The sequence below is a fragment of the Phaethon lepturus genome, unplaced genomic scaffold (assembly GCF_000687285.1).
Source record: "Phaethon lepturus isolate BGI_N335 unplaced genomic scaffold, ASM68728v1 scaffold5213, whole genome shotgun sequence".
Taxonomy (NCBI): domain Eukaryota; kingdom Metazoa; phylum Chordata; class Aves; order Phaethontiformes; family Phaethontidae; genus Phaethon; species Phaethon lepturus.
Window position 1 is genome coordinate 54,731 of NW_010527096.1, and position 19,004 is coordinate 73,734.

At 43.3% G+C, this 19,004-nt stretch overlaps 1 protein-coding gene across 1 annotated transcript; it reads left to right on the plus strand.

The window, feature by feature from the left end:
- The first annotated feature begins 10,900 nt into the window (after positions 1 to 10,900).
- HAO2 (hydroxyacid oxidase 2 (long chain)) lies at positions 10,901 to 18,614 on the plus strand. Its single transcript, XM_010283282.1, has 7 exons — positions 10,901 to 11,031; positions 11,761 to 11,912; positions 12,754 to 13,054; positions 13,447 to 13,624; positions 15,425 to 15,583; positions 17,229 to 17,298; positions 18,559 to 18,614. The coding sequence occupies exons 1-7, from the start codon at positions 10,901 to 10,903 to the stop codon at positions 18,612 to 18,614; spliced, it is 1,047 nt and encodes a 348-aa protein (XP_010281584.1).
- Positions 18,615 to 19,004: the final 390 nt, after the last annotated feature.

Sequence of the window (19,004 nt, forward strand, 5' to 3'; positions counted from 1 at the left end):
CTTTGCTGACCTTTCTAGCTTCTTTTTAACAAGCTTCCTCATTTCTGCATAACTTTTCTTGACACTGAGTACAATGGCAGTGGCGTATTTGGCCTGCAGTGCTCCTGTAGAGCTGGTGAAGCTGAGTCCTCTGCTGTCACTGTCACGGAGTGGAGCTTCCACTGGAAGGGCTAGAGCTACAAAGCCAGGGACTGCCTTTGCTCCTGTGTGCTCTCTAACCAGTTGTTCCATGGAATAGTTGCTGACAGAGCCCAAAAGTGTCACCTCTGCTTCATGTCCCAGCATGACATTTGTCAGTCTACGGGAGGGCATTTGACGTCTCCTGTTACTACTGTTTTTCCTGCCTCTCTGATCTCTTTCAGCTTATTGAATTCAAGGCATTTTGCTGTCCTGGGTCAGTAACGTTATCTGTCATAACCATGTTCTTCCTACTTAGGCCTGGAATTTCAACCTGTACAGACTTTAAGTTACTTGTTGAGTTGATGAGCTTGTAAATTCGATTTGATGCTGAGCTTTCAATAAGGCTCTGCCTCTGGCACAATTTATATTTACTGTGTACCTTATATCCTGGTTTCAGTGTCCCATTGACTGCCTTCCTCTCCCCAAGTTTCCAATATGCCTGGTATATCAGTGTCTGCATTTTAGATCAGACATTCTGGTTCCTCACCTTATTTTTGAGACTTCAAACACTGTGTTAGAAGTGAGTGTACCACTACTTTGATTATTTTATTGGCACCTTGTATAAAACCCAGTATGTTTGTTTCCCTTTCCCTGCTGGATTCCTTGCATCTTCTGGATCATGCTTTCCTTCAGGATTCAGAACTTTCCCATTTTTTTCCCCTCATACAGGTACTCATGCTGAGCCTGGGCTTTTCCACACCTGTCAGCTTTCCCCAACTACTTGCTTTTTTCAGCTCATAAGGGAATATTTTCATTTCAAAATGACTGTCTAGGGCCTTCATTTTGCTAAGAATGTCTGAGAATGTTTTCAATTTGCTGCAAGACCAAGAAATATTACAGTAGAGAACTAGAGATGTTGGATGTTTTCAAATCAGCTGGACTTGATGAAATTCCTGTGAGGATACTGGGAGGATTGTCTGAAGCAATGCCAGAACTATTAGCTGTTATCTTTGAGGAATCATGGAGTATAAAGATAAATGTGTTGCCTCTCACTATTTTTTTAAATAATGAGGGGCAAGGGAAGCAATCTTTGAGCCTCCAGAAGTTAACTACGAGGTGAGTGGCAACCAGTATGCATTTATCAAGAACAAATAATACAAAACCAATCTAATATGTTTCTGTGATAGGGCCTGTGGATAGGGGAGCACAGCAGAGAAATGTGTCTTAACTTTGGTCAGGCTTTGAACATTGTTTCATATGAGCTTCTCAGAAGCAAGCTAAGGAAATATTTGCTATGTACAATTTTTAGCAGGTGAGTGCAATATTGGTTGAAAAGTATACTCAGAGAGTAGTTCTTGATAGTTCACTGTTAGCCCAAGGTCTCTATTGCTAACTTTTTAATTATTCAAATGGCTGACAGAATAAAGAATACATTTATTGTATTTCCATATTACATTGAACTGTGAGGGGCTGCGATTACTTTAGATTACCTTGACAAACTGGAGAAATAGTCAGGAAAAGCTAGGATACAGTTTTATTAGGGCAAATATCTTATGCCTTTAGCTATCAATCGACAGCTGTGCATGAGCTTGAGAGCAGCACTGCAGGGAGGAATATGGAGGCTGCAGTGTGTCCCAAGCAGAAAACTGCATGCAACGCTGCTGCAAGACAGAGAAACCTCTCCGCGGAAGGTTGCCATAGATCAAGGTGCAAACAGGGTCGTGCTGCCTCAGCTCAGCTGCTTCCCTTCTGTCTCAGACTTAGACTCTTAGTTAGACTCTTAGACTTCGTGTCAGCCAGAGGACTACCTCCAAAGTGGGTCAACCTTCTGATCGTTGGGACCAGGGCAGTGCTCTGATCCTACTCCATGGCCTCACAAGAGCAGGTCCTCTGCTTTCATGAGAGGACTCAGGCTGTACTGGAAGTCTAGACATTAACAATAATAGACAAGCCAACTTCCAAAGCACTAGTGTGGTTTTACTTTCCTGAAGGCATCAGTTCTTGTATGCCAGAGTCCTAGGATCAGATTAAATACTAATTCAGTCTCGAGTCTAAAAGGAGCCCTTCATTTGTGGTTTTGAGTCCACATTCTTATCCAGACTGAGAGTCATGAAAATCTCTTTTGTTTTCTGCCCTTCCATCACCACAAAATCTCAAGGCTGAGATGGATCTTTCAGGATAACAGACTGTACTTGACACTGTTGTTCAAAGGCCTCCTTTATATCATATATCATATCAGGTTTTCTCTGTCTCTGATTCTCTGGGGAGACATCCTGGATGTATTAGGGTGTCTCTGTTGTGTATTTGGGATGGAGTCTTTTTATGACATCTATTTCCTCTCAAAATTTTTTAGCAAAAAATGACAATTCTTTGCTAGGTGGTTGACCTCTGGGGTTTGAGACTTCTGTTATCCTTAGCCTGACTCTTACCCTGGTTGGAAAAGAGATGAGACTACTTCTTCATCTGGAAGAAATGAACAAAAGGGTTTGGCTCCTTTCTTTAACTCCGGATGGAATGGCACATCTGAAGAAATGATTAAGGAACATACTGCTGAGTAATGTACACAAAAATATTCTTCTATCATCACAGCTGAAAAAACAGGAGTATTGGCATATTCTTTCTGCTCTTTTCCAGGTAAGGGCAGGAGAGGACTCAGCTGAAGGATCCTGTCCAGTTTCTGGTGCTTTAATTAAGGGAGGATGTGGAACAGCTGAAGAGTCAGAGGAGAGAATTGGGGATGACCACAAGTCTAGAAAACATGGCTCATGAGGAAAGGCTGAAAGAATTTGCACAGCTTGATTTAGAAAAGAGACAATGGAGGGGGTGGCTCAGCAATTATCTTTAAATATTTTGAAGGTAGACATAAAGAGAACAGGAGTGAATCTTTTTCTGTGTCCACTATGGGTGGATAATAGCATAAATTACGGGAAGGGAGATCTAGGTGAAACATCTGTAAATTTTCCTTGTGTTGAGGGTAGAAACTGGTTGTCTTTGGAAGATGTGGAACCTCCACAACTGGAGATGGGCACAGGTATAGCTGATTCTGGTTTCAGGAAGAGGAGTGAACTAGCTGGCCTGTCTGACCTCCTTTCATCCCTACTTTTCTATTCTTCTATGACAGTTATGCAATGGCAGACAAAGATGTAGTCCTCACTGATTCTCAAACGGTGGTCAGATAGCAGCATTGTTCCCACTGTAGATGAAAGTTGCCAGGACTTTGCCCAGCTTATAAAATGAAAGTGGGACATCGAGCCCAGAGTGCTCTTCGTCTCAGGCGGATGCAGCTCCCAGATACCTCTTGTTTCTGTTTTTATTGTGCTCTGTGGATCTGAGTGAGCTACTTCTTTCACTGCCAGTACCACAGTACTTTAAAAAAAAAGAAGTAGCAGAAAGGCTGGATGTCTACATAAGCCTAGCTAGCCTATTAGGCCAGATAAGGTTATGGACAAAATAATCTGTATCCAGCCTTACATAAGGGTGTATCATGATTAATGTCATCTCCAGCTGCCTCTGACTCTCTGGCTTTAAGAGGGACAGCCGCCCATGGATGTCAAAGGGAAGACTCAAAGCTGAGTCATGCCTGAGCTCCTCTGCTGCTCCACCTTGTGTGAGGTCAGTGTCTTTGGAGGCAGCTTTGGCAGCAGCTGGTAAGGACCAAAGGGTGTTCTGGGAAACACAGCATCTGCAGCCCTTCTTCCTTGACTCTTGCTCACATCACACCCTTACCGCTATTTTGCATATGTACTGCAGGCTGTACTTATTTGTGCCGTTATTTGCTTGATGGTAGTCTCAGCTATGTGCCTGGGATGAGCAGTGCTGTATGTTTTCATACTGAGACTAGACAGTCATTGTCATCCCTCCTTCAGCATTTCCCAGCAATAATTAAACAACTCTGGAACTGCTCTCTGAAATCTCTTTTTTATGGTTGTGTCCTCAGCCTGTGACCCTGCTTGTGCACTTGCTCCCTGCTACCTTGCAGCCCATGACTCCTCACAGGATGATATGTGAGTCTCTTACATCAAACTCTGATGTGATCTTTCCTCCCACCCTATTGGCTTGATTCCAGCATTGCCGGTGAAGAGGTCTGTGGCTCCAGTATCTTTATGAAAAGGGGTAACCCAGTGGAAAGATTGCGTTATCTCTCTTTGTTTCCACTCTAGACCTTCCTCACTTTAAGAGACATGAGGGAACAGACTTCCACAGTAAGATCCAGGACCATGCTCCTGGCTCCTCCCATTTTTTCTGGTGGGGAAAAAAATGGAGAAAAAGTGTAAGGATGAGATGAAAGAAAGGATACTACAAAAGCTCGGGTTACTGAGAGAATCTAGAGAGGTAGGAAGATTCAGACCGATGGATGGCAGGGTACACTGTGCTCCACCCACAAGCTGCCACATCCAGGGAGGCTAAGATGGATGTGGTGCAGCAGGGGTGTAGACTCACCTACACCAAAGATGTTGTCAGCTGGAAGGTCCTGCCGCAGCTTGGGTTGGAATGAAGCTGGAAATCCAACCTATGATTTGAAAAGTACACTGTGCTTGACCCTCTTCCTCTTGTGAGAGGACAGAAGGGATCCCTGCGCCTTGCAAGGGAAACGATCATTGTTTTTCTGACCTGAACTCTCTAGAGGAAAAAGAAGAGATTCCATGGACAGGGCCATAGTGGCAGTGTGAGACAACTGGGATAGGACCCCAGGAGGTGCAGTTTTCCCAACATGTCTATGAATTTGGATTGTCTTATTTTAGGCAATCTAAGTCCACTAGCTCTTGCAGACCCCAGCCAAGAAAGAATGGTCCTGAACCGGTGCTGTGCCTAGTAACACAGTCATCTCTATGTTACAGCCAAGGGCGCGGAGCACAGAGGTCAGGACCAGTGTGGTGGGAATCTCAGGAACAGCTCTGAATGGTCACAGTCTGGAAGCAGGGAGGCTGTGCCAACACAGTGTTACTAGCAATTAACTGGCTCTGGATTACCAGCTGTGGCATTTCTTTCCAAACCCAACCTACTTCCCATTCTGCGATTTCGCTGTGCCCTGTTGTCACTGGTTTAGCAGATCTTTGCTTGGTGATCTTTAGTTAAACCTTACCTGCTTCATACCCTTTCTCTAATGCTGATGCAGATGTCTAAATGAGATGCAGTCACCTTGTGAGAAGACTTGTCATTACGTGGTGTATCAGCATGTTAGGAAAGCCAGAAGGAAAGGCTCAGAAATGATGTTTTACCACATGTGACAGTACATGGGAGATGTGAGACTTTATATGGTTGGACTTCCAGACACACTGTACAAAGCCCGCCATATGAGCTAGCAGAATCACCTGCTAGCCGGAAACACTTTTCCTTTTTGAGAATCTAACACTGGGGGTAGGTGAGACACATTTTCCCAGAGAACTTTGTAGCTATTTGCTGTTCTGCAGAGTAATGCTGAGAATAAATCAAGCTCTCTTCTGGGTTTTAGAGACAGAGGTGATTACAGAAAGAACAGACAAATATTTGGTAGTCTCCTAGAACTCTTTCTGCCCAGTGTGTCCCCTTCTGCCTCTTCCTCAAATTTGTCCCTTTCTCTTGATTCTTCTAACTCCCTGAAGTCCTGTCATCCTGTCACGTCCCTGACGTGTTTTACTCCCATCTGTTCTGTCTCTGACCTTGTTGCCTGTGCCCCATCCCACCCTGCCTGTCCCCAGGGGCTGTCCTACAGGTCCTCTTCTGAGCCATTATTTTTCTCTTCCTTCTCCCCTCCAGTGCTGTTTAAGGCTGAGGTGGTGTGGGGGGTGGGAGGTTGGGGGACGGCCAGCTCTCTGCCCTCATCTTGGGGGCTTTCCAAGTTCCTTTGGCCACAGGCAGAAGCATCCTCTGCACTAGGCAAGTCTTCGGTAAAGATAACATCTGGATTTCAGATAAGCTCTGCTGAGCATCTGCAAGCACAGAGCAGTGATTTACAGCTAGGTCAGATCTAGCTGGATTTTCATATGGCCAGCAAGTACAGGCTGATGCCCCCAGGGATCAGCCCCTGCTAATTTCAAGCCCCTGCATGAAGCACTGAACTGCAGTGAAACCACTGTAAGACATTTTCAGCATGGGCCAACCACCATACTTTTCACTAACCTCATTCTTGGAAGTTGCTGACCAGCTTTGAGTGAAATGTTCCCAAAAAAATTCAGCCCAACACAGAGACCAAGGATGGAAAATTTCAGCCTAGAATGATTAAAATATGACAAAATGAAAAGCAACTGAAAACTGGATCTTATAATCAAAATTGTTAGGCAATGTTAAATATAAGATTTCTTGCCATCTCCACCTATAATAGAGGGACAGCTATTTAAATATTTAATTTTGGAAAAACTTTCTGACATGCAAGGAAAAAGTGTTTTCCTTCCAAACATGGGGTATATGCCCAGGAAAGACATCTGATAAGGAAAACCAGTGGTGACTGTATGCAAACTATTATGTGATCTGAGTTATTTACATTGCTTAGAATTCGGCAGATTCTTCACTGAAGTGTTGTAAAGTCCGAGACTGAACCCAGCTCTAGTAGATGCATCAGTGAGATAGATGTCAGCTTGACCCACAGCGATTTGCCATCTGTGAAAAGTAAACAAATATAACCAACTGGAGTAATGAGCATCGTGATTGTAATAGGAACTTGAGCACAGATTTACACAGGATCTTTGTGTTTGGACTCACGAGCCTTTGACTATCTTAGTATTGAAAAGTAAGCAACTGCAAAACCCCAGCTGTGCAGATCTGTGCAAAAATGAAGCTTTGTCTGTTGACTGCTTGACACTCTACCTGCAAGGCTGGACCAGATGTGTGAGTATTTCCCATATTATTTTTGTCACTTCTCAAAAGAAGGCAGCATGGTTTCCTGCAAAGTTTTTAGAGAGTCTTTTGGAAGAGTTCCAGAACTTTAAAACTTGTCCACTTTTTTCAAGTAAATAGCAGGGGCTCTAACAAAAGGTATTACCTCTGTGGCAAATTTTGATTTCCTTAGAACTGTAAAGCTTCACAGATAAATCAGAAGTCTAACTAGTATCGGAGAAAATGCTACCTGTGGGACAAGAAGTCATTGCTACTTTGAATTGAGTCCATTGCTGAAGGAAGACAATATATCTAGATGCAAAGTACGGTCTCTTAAAAGCCACAACACAAAAGCAGAGATTTTTCCCCTATCCTGATCTAAAATACAGTAGTCACAGACTATTTTTAATCCATGTAAAATTATGATAACCATGAAACCATAAACTTTATGGTTTGGTGATTTGGCTGCGATATGCATCCCTAAAGTAGGGGTGTACTGAGATAGGTATAAGGAGAAATATGACAGAGGACCCTGCAGATAACTCGTAGGCTGAAACAAAGATCAGGACAGACCAGATGTAGCTACATTTATTGCTGTGCACCAAAAAATGTTAAGAATTAAACACAGGGAATGAAGATTTCAAAACATCTTAGCAGACGTTCTTGTGATGGGATCATATCAATTTTAAGGCCATAGTGCCTGGCAGGCCGTCAAGGACTGATTTTTTTTTCTGGTTATTACCAGCATAGACATATATGACCCAAAGCTGACATCTAGTGGAGGGAGAATGAGCGCAGGATTTTCCTTCCCTTCCCAGGGATGCACTCCGTTGTGTGCAGATAGCAATGGCAATTTGCTCTTCTCTTCAGAAGTGACCTGCCTTGGTCACTCAGACAGACTTGCCTGCTGAACGGCTTGTCCTGGGCAGGAAAGCGAACCAAGGATCTCACGGGCTCTCTGGTTAAGCGTGCACACCGTGTCTTGTTGGTGACACGTGTATCCGTAGCCGGATGCCAGAAGTTAGGGTCATGGTGCTGTTGGTGCATAGTGAGCTCTGAAGGCTGAATTTAAAAAAAGTTTCAAAAGACGATGGTATGTACGGTCATGACTGCTAGAGTTTGGGCATGGTCTCGTGAATACATCTAACAGAAGAATAGATGTTCACTACAGCTGCAAAGAAGGTGTCAGCTACCTAGGATTTCTGCTGTCAGGAACATCAGATCTGCAGTCCTGGATCAGACCAGTCTCTTGCACACTAGGTCCCAAGGTTGTGGGTCTGTTCAGCTTCCACCTCTTCCTTGGTCCTTTGGCTCACACTGCCCCATCTGGGCTGTTTGGGCTGGGAGGGCAACAATACTGGTAAAACTTTGGGAATGTTTTCCAAGTTTCTGCCTCACCCTTTGCACCTGGTATCACAAGTTTATGAGAAAAATATCTCAATTTTCAGCTAGTAAAAATCAAAGTTTCCAGCTCTCATGCTTGCAGGGAAAAATTGAAAGCAGGAACCCTAAGGGCCTAAAAAAACCCAAAAGACAAATAAAACTGTCCAGTGTTTACTTTTCATATCTTGCAAATTTAAGACAATATCATAAATCTGTTGGCAGCTCAGTCCCCGTTTGTAATTCTTAGCAGGGGAGACAGAGGGAAGCACAGAGAAGTCTCACCAACTCCGAGAACAGGGAAGGGAGAGGACCAATGGTCCTCCTGGGAGATGGCTGGGTGGGAAGCCAAAAGAGGGAATCTGCAAACCCAGTGGGAGAGCAACCGGGTCACGACAGTGCTCATAGCCCTCTAACAATGGCAGAAGACAAAGGGTACTCTACTTGTTTATATACTGTAGAAAGTAAAAAATATCTCTTCCACACGTGGCTGTAAACACTCAAGGCTCTGTAGCTGTGGGCTGTAACAACTCATACTGTCTGTGGATCGTCATTTTGGTGGAATTTGTAGCACATTCAGCAGCAAGTTACCAAGAGTTTAGGGATTCAGTCAAAACCCCTGAAATACTGTTGCTTCCCTTCAACCACTGCTGAAGAGCACAGCTCCAGTGCTGTCCCCCAAACAATGGCATTGCTGACAAGGTGATGCATGTTTTTGGAAAGAACTTTCAATCATCTGATAGCAAAACAAAGTTAGTGTTATATAAACAGTACAAAGTTTACTGCAGGATTGAGCTTTAATCTCTGGTGGTTGCTTATTGACTCCAGAAAAAATAGCAGCTACTCAGTGAAAAGATCTCCTCTACATCCTGTTTGCAGACGAACTTGAAGGAGAGGATCTCACCTCCTGCAGTTATCTCTGAAACCCAAAGTAGGTCTGAACTGAGGTCTGAATTGGGGGTCAATGGGCCTGGGTTTTTTAAAATTCCCATTTGTTCTGCCATGAGAAGACTTGGTGTATTTTTTTGTGCTTGCTGGCTTTGACTTTTCTAACAGCTGGAAAAGCAGAAGTCGTGATATGTGGTTTACGGTATATCATGATGTATGATATATGAAGACTTGCATGATGTCTTGACGGCATACAGAGAGGGCTTGGGCTACTTTTACCACCTGCTACCTAGTGCCTGTCAGAGGGGACAAAACAATACTGAAGAAATCAGTCACACGTCTTCATCTTCCAATGAGTCACTCATCTTTGGCTCTTTGCTAAGGAAGAATTATGAGTCCTAATTTTCAAGTGGATACACAGGCATCTCAGTCAGTGAGACATATCCATGTGTGCAGTTTGGCAGGTTGGATCTGTGTACATAACCTGTGTGTTTATCTGTGCCAGAAGCATACAACATTGGACACATGGGACTGGTTTTGATGAAGCTTGCAACCCCTGCTAATCTGCGGTGGGAGACTAATCCTGAAAACTAGGATATTTACTTCTTCCTGTGCATTTTTAGAAAAATTAGACCCAAACCACAGCTGTTTTAAAACTTCATGTTTTCATATACCTTGCAAAATGACTATTTTAATCAGAGCTGCGGAAGTAATTGCAAGAAACGATTTAGCAAATTGATTTTGTCTGTGTTTTGTACATGTTCCCTTGCACATGGGCATGGTTTGCTAAAACATTAATTTGCATAGCTTTTAATCCTGGCTGGTTCAACAGCATAGAAGTGGAGGCATTTGCTAGGCAGCATTTGCTAGGCAGCATTTCTGTTGGTTTGATGAGGCATCTGGGTCACACAACGTCATTTCTGTTCCCTGAAAGATTGAGGGTAGTTTCTAGAATTGTGTTTCATGTTGTGGAATATACTTTTTCCCAGTGTTTTCCCATAGTTTGTCCAAATTTTGCATGCTCCTTTTTCAGTATGTATTGGTGCTCCAGTATGTAATGCAAACACCCAGAAGATAATTGTTACAAAAGAGAAATGAAGACATGTAGAAAATGCTTTGTTTTTCCACAGCACTGGCCTTGACAGTAGCTTGCACTTGGAGTCTGGACATAGTTTTACAATGCGTTCATGCTGGAGCAGGTTAGATGTAGACTCCATATTTACTTGCTTCTAGATTTCAGAGCTTGTTTTTAGTCACTGCACTCCATAACTAATTGTTCAGTCAGGGAGCCGTCCTAAGGGGTATTCCAGCAAACGATGTTCTGGGACAACCTTTGAGGAGAATTAGTGGAACAAATAACCCAGCAAGTTTTAAGATGGAATTTATGACAGAATTGCACAACTGCTGTATCTTAAAATAGTAAAAGACCTAAAATGTCTTCTTCGGGTTTCTGTTTGAGACAGAATAAAGAGAGAGGGCCAGAGATGCAAGTTTCTTCCTACTGTTATGGCTGCATCTGCAAGTGTTCCTTATACTAGGGGAGAGGATGAATGGCAAGATAGACTGAGACAACCTCTCAGCAACTCTTCTACAAGACAGATGGGTCCAAGGTTTGCATTAAGTGACATTAGAGACCCTGGAAGAGAGAATGACAGTTCAGGGACCTAATTTGTGCTCCATGTTATTCTTTTCTTCAGGGTTCCCAGAACTTCTCTCAGCAATGGCTATGGTGTGTCTTTCAGATTTTGAAGATTATGCTAAAAAGTATTTACCCAAAATTGCTTGGGATTTTTTTGCAGCTGGAGCAGATGACTGTAGCACTCGAGATGAAAACATCCAGGCATATAAAAGGTAATGTGAGGAGGAAATGAGGGGTCTTGTACAGAAAACTTTTAAACTATGTTTTTGTGCAAGTGTTTGGACTTCACAAGCAAAGATTCCTTACACCTTGCCCTTTCAAGGTGGTCCCCAAGCAAAATGCACTTACCTGAATGACATACGCTGTATGCTCTGATGCTAGCCTGAATATGACATAGATTGTGTGAGGCACAAGAGATGCTGAGGGTCCAGGCAAATGGTAGGGTAGGGTAGGGTCTGGTCTGGTACGGTGTGGTACGGTGTGGTATGACAGGAGCGGGGATGAGTGGCTATACTAGAATGAGATGCAATGGGAGCATGTGGCCAACAGCAGGAAGCCTGCGTCTAAGTAGTATGGGATTTGGGGAACATGCTGCAGACAGTGAGGACAGACATACGGATGGTAGAGTAGAAGGCAGCAACTTGGGAGTGGGCTGCAAGTAGAAGGAATCTGTGGGATGGACAGTGGGAGAACTGAGGTGGGAAATGCAGAAATTATGTACCCTGGCCAGTAAGCAGGAGTATGGGATTAATGAAAAGTGTAAGTGGCTGAAATGCTGTCTGAATTGACCTCTAAAAGCAAACGGAGCCTTTGTTATATGCTGCTTTCTTTATTGGCCCAGATTCCTCTATTACAATAGGTAAATGAAGACCCAGGTTCCATGAAACTTCAGAAAAGCCACTGAACAGCTACCATCCTGAAGGGATTGTTTTGCCTTATAGAATTCGTTTCCGGCCACGTATGCTGCGGGATGTATCCATGATGGACATTAGGACTAAGCTGCTGGGGACTGAAATCAGCTTTCCTGTAGGAATCGCCCCCACTGGCTTCCACCAGCTAGCATGGCCTGACGGAGAGAAAAGCACAGCCAGAGGTACTCTTCTGCTTTGTTGCTGTGTAGCAGAACGGGGCTTGTAGAAAAGCCTCAGGAAGCTGTTAGGATGACTTGGTGTGACTGAGCAAAATCTTCAGGCTTGAGGGGGAAAACTCCTTTGCCACTTTCTGATGCTCCTTTTTGTGGATGACCCACTTGGGTCTGGTGACACAGAGTGCATGGGAAGCTGTATAGACATTGCTCTACTTCTCCAGCTACCACTATTACAAGATCAGCCCTGTGAAGGCTGCTGCAAACTTAAGACAGAGACTGTGGACATATTTCTGGTGTAACCACAGACCACACAGGTCCTCAGTGCTGTGGACTCTAGATAGGACATCAAAGTGGTGGATGGGACTCAGCCTGTAAATTCCTTGTTACTGGTAAGAACAGTCTCTCCCTTGGAGAAAAGCATAACATCTCTTCCAAAATCCTCTGGTGGGTCTGGGGAGCTGACCCTTGGAAATATCTTTTTTCCAGTGTGTGTTTCTGTGTACGCTGAGTGCATTTGACAGCGCATTCCTGAAAGGACATAGTCATAAAGATAAAGTTCCTGTTTTTTTTAAAAAAATAGTTGCAAAATGAAAGCACCACTTGGTAAATTACCTGTCCCTTTCCTGCTTTCTTAACCATGATCCTACAACAGTGCATGGTAAATATAGCCATTTTCAACCCCGAGGGCATATTTGCCAATTGGTAGAGTGCTGTGTTTGGTAGGATATAAGTAAAACAGGAGCTCAGGTGTTCTCTGCAAACTGTATGTAAAAAACTTGTGTACCTGGTGTCTGGCAGGACTATTGAAATGACCTTGATTCTGATTATTTTCCAATACCTCCCGAAGCGGCCAAAGCGATGAACACCTGTTACATCGCCAGCACATACTCCACCTGCACGCTGGAGGAGATCACTGCGGCCGCCCCCGGAGGGCTCCGGTGGTTCCAGCTCTACATCCACCGCAACAGGGCGGTTTCCCAGCAGCTGGTCCAACGGGCGGAGGCCTTGGGTTTCCAGGGCCTCGTCCTCACCGCGGATCTGCCCTACACGGGCAAAAGACGCGATGATGTCCGCAACGGTTTCCGCCTTCCTCCCCACATGAAACTGAAGAACTTGGAAGGAGCCTTTGAGGTTTGTAAAATGAGCCCGTCCTTTCATTCGCTGTGGTGGTGTGTACCACATGAGACATAAACCACTGGCTAACTGCTGCTTTGGCAACTGCTGTACCCAGGGTGTATCTTCACCCCTTCTGGTTCTGCAGCATCCTGGCTTGACAGCCTGCCAGCTTGGGTTCTGGCTTCAAAATCCCAGTCCAGCTGCCTTAGAGGCACTGATCTCCATCTCCATTGTAATTATTCTCCTCTGGAGACATGTGCTTTCCAGAGCTGATGAACATGTCTGTTAGCAAGTTTAATGAATCTGTTGTAGGGCAGGGAAGGACTTCAAGGGGCCTCTGTATTGTTACAGCTCAGATAAGGTTTCCTTCTGTCCTATGGCTGTAGGGAGATGATCGTTCTGAGTATGGACTGCCACCCAACAGCTTGGATCCGTCGGTCACCTGGAACGATATCTACTGGCTGCGGAGCCTGACCCACTTGCCCATCATCATCAAAGGCATCTTGACGAAAGAAGATGCAGAGCTGGCAGTGAGACATGGAGTTCAGGGAATTATTGTGTCCAATCATGGTGGAAGGCAACTGGATGGAGGACCTGCCACTGTAAGTGAGAAAATGGATGTCCCACAATTTTTATAGTATGCACATTTGTGTTAACCTGGCTATCTCTATGCTCATCTTTGCATATATGTGTCTGGTGGACTTGTGTTTGACTTGTCTGTTTGGACTTTGCGTGGCTGTGGATGTGTGCCGATGTACTTTAGCATTAAACAGGTAAGAGGCATGCCTTGGCATGGGCTACCCTATAAAGTATTTTCTTAGCTTCTTGGGAGGGTTCTGTAAGCAGCACTGAACCCACATAACTGCAGACAAGCTACAGGCCTAAGTTAGTAAAAGTTTTCTGCCTATGTCTTCATTAGCTGATGCAGTGCAAACGTACTCTTTGCGCACTGCAGCAAAAATAAAATGAAGTTCTGGAAACAAAAATGTACAAATGAGGGCATAACGTGTTCTCATTGTTCACATCTGCCAAAACATGCACAAACAATGCAGCTAGATTTAGTGAGAAGTCTGCTTGCATATTTACAGACTCAAGTCTAAATGGGAATTTATTGACTTTCATGAGCCAGAAAAAGGGTAACTTATCTGGAGAAAAATTCCCCTGCTTTTTATCTGTACAAAGAAATTGTGGGTTGTTTGGACATATGTGTATTTCACTGGTTTAATTCGGCTTCTGTCAGTTTTTCCAGTTGTTCTTTATTTTACAGTTCTGTATCGCATAGTATCTTATGGACTTTCTTTTCTCTATTTTCCTCTGTAAAACAAAAATAGGTGCCAGGGAATTGTCTTCTATTCTACGTCAAGGCTGACAATAATGAATAAAAAAAAAATCAATCTAAATGCTAAGGACATAATAATCACAGAAAAGGCATCCACATTAAACTGCTCTTCTCCCTTGAAAGTTTCTTTACACACACAGACAAACTAGTAGATACCTAGTTCAGCTCTGCTGCTCCTCTGGTGCCATGCCTGGCAGCAGAAGCTATTGTCCCTGCTCTTGCTGAGCTACTCCTAGAAAATTTCAGCCTGAAACTTTTCAGTCTGAAATTCTGAAAAAAATATGACCCAATTGGAAAAATCTACTTAGTAATCTTAGTTATAGCTGCTCAATTTAAAAAAGACGAAAAGAAGGCAAAGGAATACTCCTCTGACTGAAGAGACTGCAGAAAAGAGGCTTTCGGGTTTGCTGCGAAGGAGTTAATCAGGTCTAGTGCAATGTCCTGCCCCTGGTTATGCTGCCAGCGTCTCTGCCCGGTACTGCCCTGCACTACCAGCCTGGCACCTGCTCTGCGGAAAGGGCCTTAGGAAATCGGGAGGCTTAGCCTGGAGGAAACGGGACCTTGACTGCACTACGTAGCAAATGAAATCCCTCACAGATACTTCGGGGGGTTTGAGGAGGCTTTCGACAGGTGGTCACCAGGATTAGGTTGAAATGTAAGTTTAGGTAATTTGGACAGTAGCAGGGAGAAGTTTGACATCAGCTTTTTTTATAAACATTTGTATCATTCATAATTGTCTCAAATGAAAGTAAGATATTAACGACAGTAATTTCCATTGAAAGCAAGTGAAAATGTTACTTTTACACTTATCAGAAGTGTTAGCAAAGAATATCGGCATAAGCAAAGCAGTGTAAAACAGAATTAACTATCTGGAAAACAGAACAGGGAGCTGCGCTTTATTCTGCAGCTTTTGGTGCCGAAGTATTTGTGATGCGTTGTCACATTTTATTTTGAGAAGGTATGCTATTAAAGCACTGCATCCCTGCCTGCCTCTTTGGAATATCTCCTCTTTCTCTTGGAATCAAAAGCTGACCTCAAGGTGAGAGCGGCTGCCTCTTTGCAGATTGATGCTCTGGTTGAGGTGGTGGAGGCAGTACAAGGCAGAGTCGAAGTTTATTTAGATGGTGGAATACGAAAAGGAAGTGACGTGTTAAAAGCACTGGCACTGGGAGCGAAATGCGTCTTTATTGGAAGACCAGCTTTATGGGGTCTGGCTTACAAGGTGAGTAAGGAGCTTTGAGTTTGTCTCTTCTCATACTCTCCAACACTCTGCTGTTGTTATTTAAAACTCATGGAGACAGTTTTCACCGGTGAAGAATCTTACCCTTTTTTTTTTGGTTTTGCTGAATTTTAAGTGGAAATATCCCAAATTAAATCAAACCCAGACATTTCTGTGATTTAAAAATACCACTGAATTTTGCAATTTCAAGTATGATTTTGAAGCTGGTGACATTTTTTTGTGGGACCTGATGTCTTGGTGTTGCAGTTTGGTGCTAAAATACTGTAGGACTCAGGACCATGAGTGCTTTTGAAAATTGGAGGTGGGCTTATTTGCCACAAAGATGAGTCTGACAATATTATTTGCTGTCAGCTTACTTGGACACAATGTGTGGTTTTGATACAGCAGTTTCACAGCAGTGCTATGAATTCTTCAGAAATACATGTAGAACTCCATCCCACTGATGTCTGAAATATTTTGCACAAGACTGAGCACAACCGTGTCCTGTAGGGGCCTGAGCGTGCCACTACTATCTCCATTCCAGCTTTGCTGCTTCTTAACTACTAGCATATTTCTATGATCCAGATTTATGAATTAGGCCTCTGATGCAGAAGGTTAACATAATACAATTACAATGTAATTATACCAGTTGTTTGCTTTGCTAAATTTTTGCTTTTTAGCCTCTGGATTGGAGCTTTCAAGCTTTTCTCTAGCAGAAAAAATATTTATTTTTATGATCTAGAAACATTTCCTATCTTTTAAATGAAACCTCTGTCCAGTGGTGTGATTGCTGTGGATTCCAGTATCTAGGCTTTAAGCAAGAGATCACCTGAATCTTCTGAGAAACCTGGAAGAGTTGGCAGCACTGTTTCTGTTGCCAGTAAACAGAGAAGAAGGGTCTAACATGAAAAGAGTGTTGCTGTGAGTTGCCTGCATTTTTTCCACAATGCAAACAGCAAGAAGATGGGATTTTTTGAGTTCAACTGTGCTTTGGTATTATATTCCACAGAGTATTCCCAAAGATGTATCTCAGTGGCATTACCCTAGCATACACAAGGGAAAGGGCATGAATGCACCCAAATGCATTATTTATTGCAAGAAATAAACATAAATTTTAAGAGAAAAAAAGAAAAAATCCTCCAATATATTACAGTAAGATCCAAATCACATGTACATTTTATTGGATTTTTAGCTTCTTGGTGTCACTCGCTGGGAGGAAAACACAGTGTGCTATTTTTAAAGATTCAGTCTGCTATCTGAGTAAACTAAAGTTTTTAAAGCTGTACCATATATAAAACTCTCATTACTTCATAAAATATTGTCAGCATTGTAAGGCTTGACATTTTAAAACAAGCCCATTGGTGGAGGTTAACTGAAAGCTAAGGAAAAAAAAAGCTAGAAAATGTCAGAAGTGAAAAACAGCTTTGTTTTCTTTCCCTGTTCAGATGTATCACAAAGGGAAAAGCATCTAAATTAATCTATGATGAACCAAGCACATCCATCACATCATTTTAATCATTCATCTGTATGAGAGACTGGAGTTGGCACGGACTTAAGGGACTGTCCCAGCTCTCACAGTGTAAGCATCCTGCAGTGTTGCTCTGTGCCAGTGCTCCTTTAACCCTGACTGCTTGCTTTGTTGGAGCAGGGTGAAGAGGGTCTTCAAGACGTTTTGAGAATTTTGCAGGATGAGTTTCGTTTGTCGATGGCCTTAGCTGGTAAGCTTTTTGCAGTTTGGTTGTAATTGGTGATACAGAGGTTTCTGCATGCAAGCCATCTTAAATCAGAATCCATGTGAGCTGTGCTGGTTCTAGTTGCTATATTTAGGGTGATTCTTTGCTTCCTGTAGAAACCACTTGGCATTTCAGGTGCCATAGCAATGAAGCTTGCAAGGAGGAAGTCGGTTAAAGCAGCTTTCTCACCCAATTAAAGAGATGCAAAACTGCTAAGTGCAGCTTAGCAAAACTTGGAATTTATGTTCTGCTGGGAATTGCAGCGTATGTTTGTCAGTATTTAATGCAATGTTTACCAGGGTAAAATGCAAACATTTTTTTTGCTGCATGAAAAGTTTGGAAAAAATGGATGCAGAATTTTTCTTGGGGTATTAGAGAATACAGTCTCTTGGTGCAGGTTCAAATATCTGCATCCCATGTGCCTCCATGTCTCCTCCAAGCTTTTACTGTTCCTCATTCTGCATTGCTAACTCATGGTCCTACCTGTAGCTGCCATGTTTGACCCCCTCACTGAAGAGCAAATTTGCACAGCCCAGTGCAAACTCCAGTTTCACACATGAACAAGAACAACATGCAGATCCAGTGCAGAAATATTCAGACATCAGCAAAAGGGTTTTATCCCACTTCAAATCATGTTTTAAAGATTTTCGTGCTCCGGTGACCATGGACTCAAGTGGATAGCAACGCTGACTGCGTTGGGCATTTCTTAATAGGCTGTTTTTTTGGGTTGCTTTTTCAACTAGTAAAAATTCCTACAAGTGGGTTTTTTCAAGGAGGCTCTCACACTTTTCTACATGCAAAAGGGCATTGAACTTGGCAAGAGCAGCAGGTTGGGACCTTTTTGGCAGGGCTGTGAAATCCCACCTAGGTTTGACCAAATGAAACAGCAATGCAAATCTCCACCTCCGGTCATTTGACACACAACAAAGATACAATCCTGGTATCTTTTCTGTCTACCTTTCACTTCTGGCTGGATCAGATGGATTCCTTCTCACCTTGTTATAAGGATCCTTTTTTTTTTTCATGTTTCTAACTAACTCTTCTTGTGCGGGAAGCCCTGTGCCTAACCTCAAGGCTGAAGATGCCATTGAGGAGTAGGGCTCCTGCGAGTGAGCTGTTGAAGTACCAACCTATCCCCACATGACCCATACAAGACTAGACCGTGATTCAGAGAGGGGGCTTTCCAAGGTCCATCCACAGATCTTTCTCTCTCACCAACATGTTTAATTTCTCTATTTATTTCAGGCTGTGCCAGCGTCTCAGAGATTGGCCGACACCTAGTTCAGTTCTCAAAGCTGTGAACAGCCTCCTGCAATGCCCACTGAACAGAGGCTGCTCACACTGAGGTCCCAACCAGACTGAAGAGAGAAAAAGGAGGTGAAAACATTGAATGTGCAATAAATATCTGATAAGGCCTTCAGGAAACTTCTGAGGAGATTAGGAAAGGCTGTTCTCTCTGCTTTTATTGAGACCAATGAGTTCTTTAACATTTTGGGTAATTGTTACTTGCTTAAATAAATTTACTTTAAACTGGCTGTTCTATGGCATTACCTGTGTCGGGCCTTACTCCCAAGCTCTGTTACGCCGGGCAGCCAGACATGGAAAACTATGTTCCTTGCTTCTTCCACTTGGTTGTGGAAAGTCTGATTGCAACTCAAGCTGCACACCTTTCCTGCGCCGGGGCAGTAAGC

Bases quoted from the DNA above. Each gene is read 5' to 3' on its own strand.
- HAO2 (XM_010283282.1), top strand. From the start codon at position 10,901: ATGGCTATGGTGTGTCTTTCAGATTTTGAAGATTATGCTAAAAAGTAT. The intron at 15,584-17,228 runs GTGAGTAAGGAG...TTGTTGGAGCAG, and splicing joins TATGGGGTCTGGCTTACAAG to GGTGAAGAGGGTCTTCAAGA. The intron at 17,299-18,558 runs GTAAGCTTTTTG...TATTTATTTCAG, and splicing joins TTTGTCGATGGCCTTAGCTG to GCTGTGCCAGCGTCTCAGAG.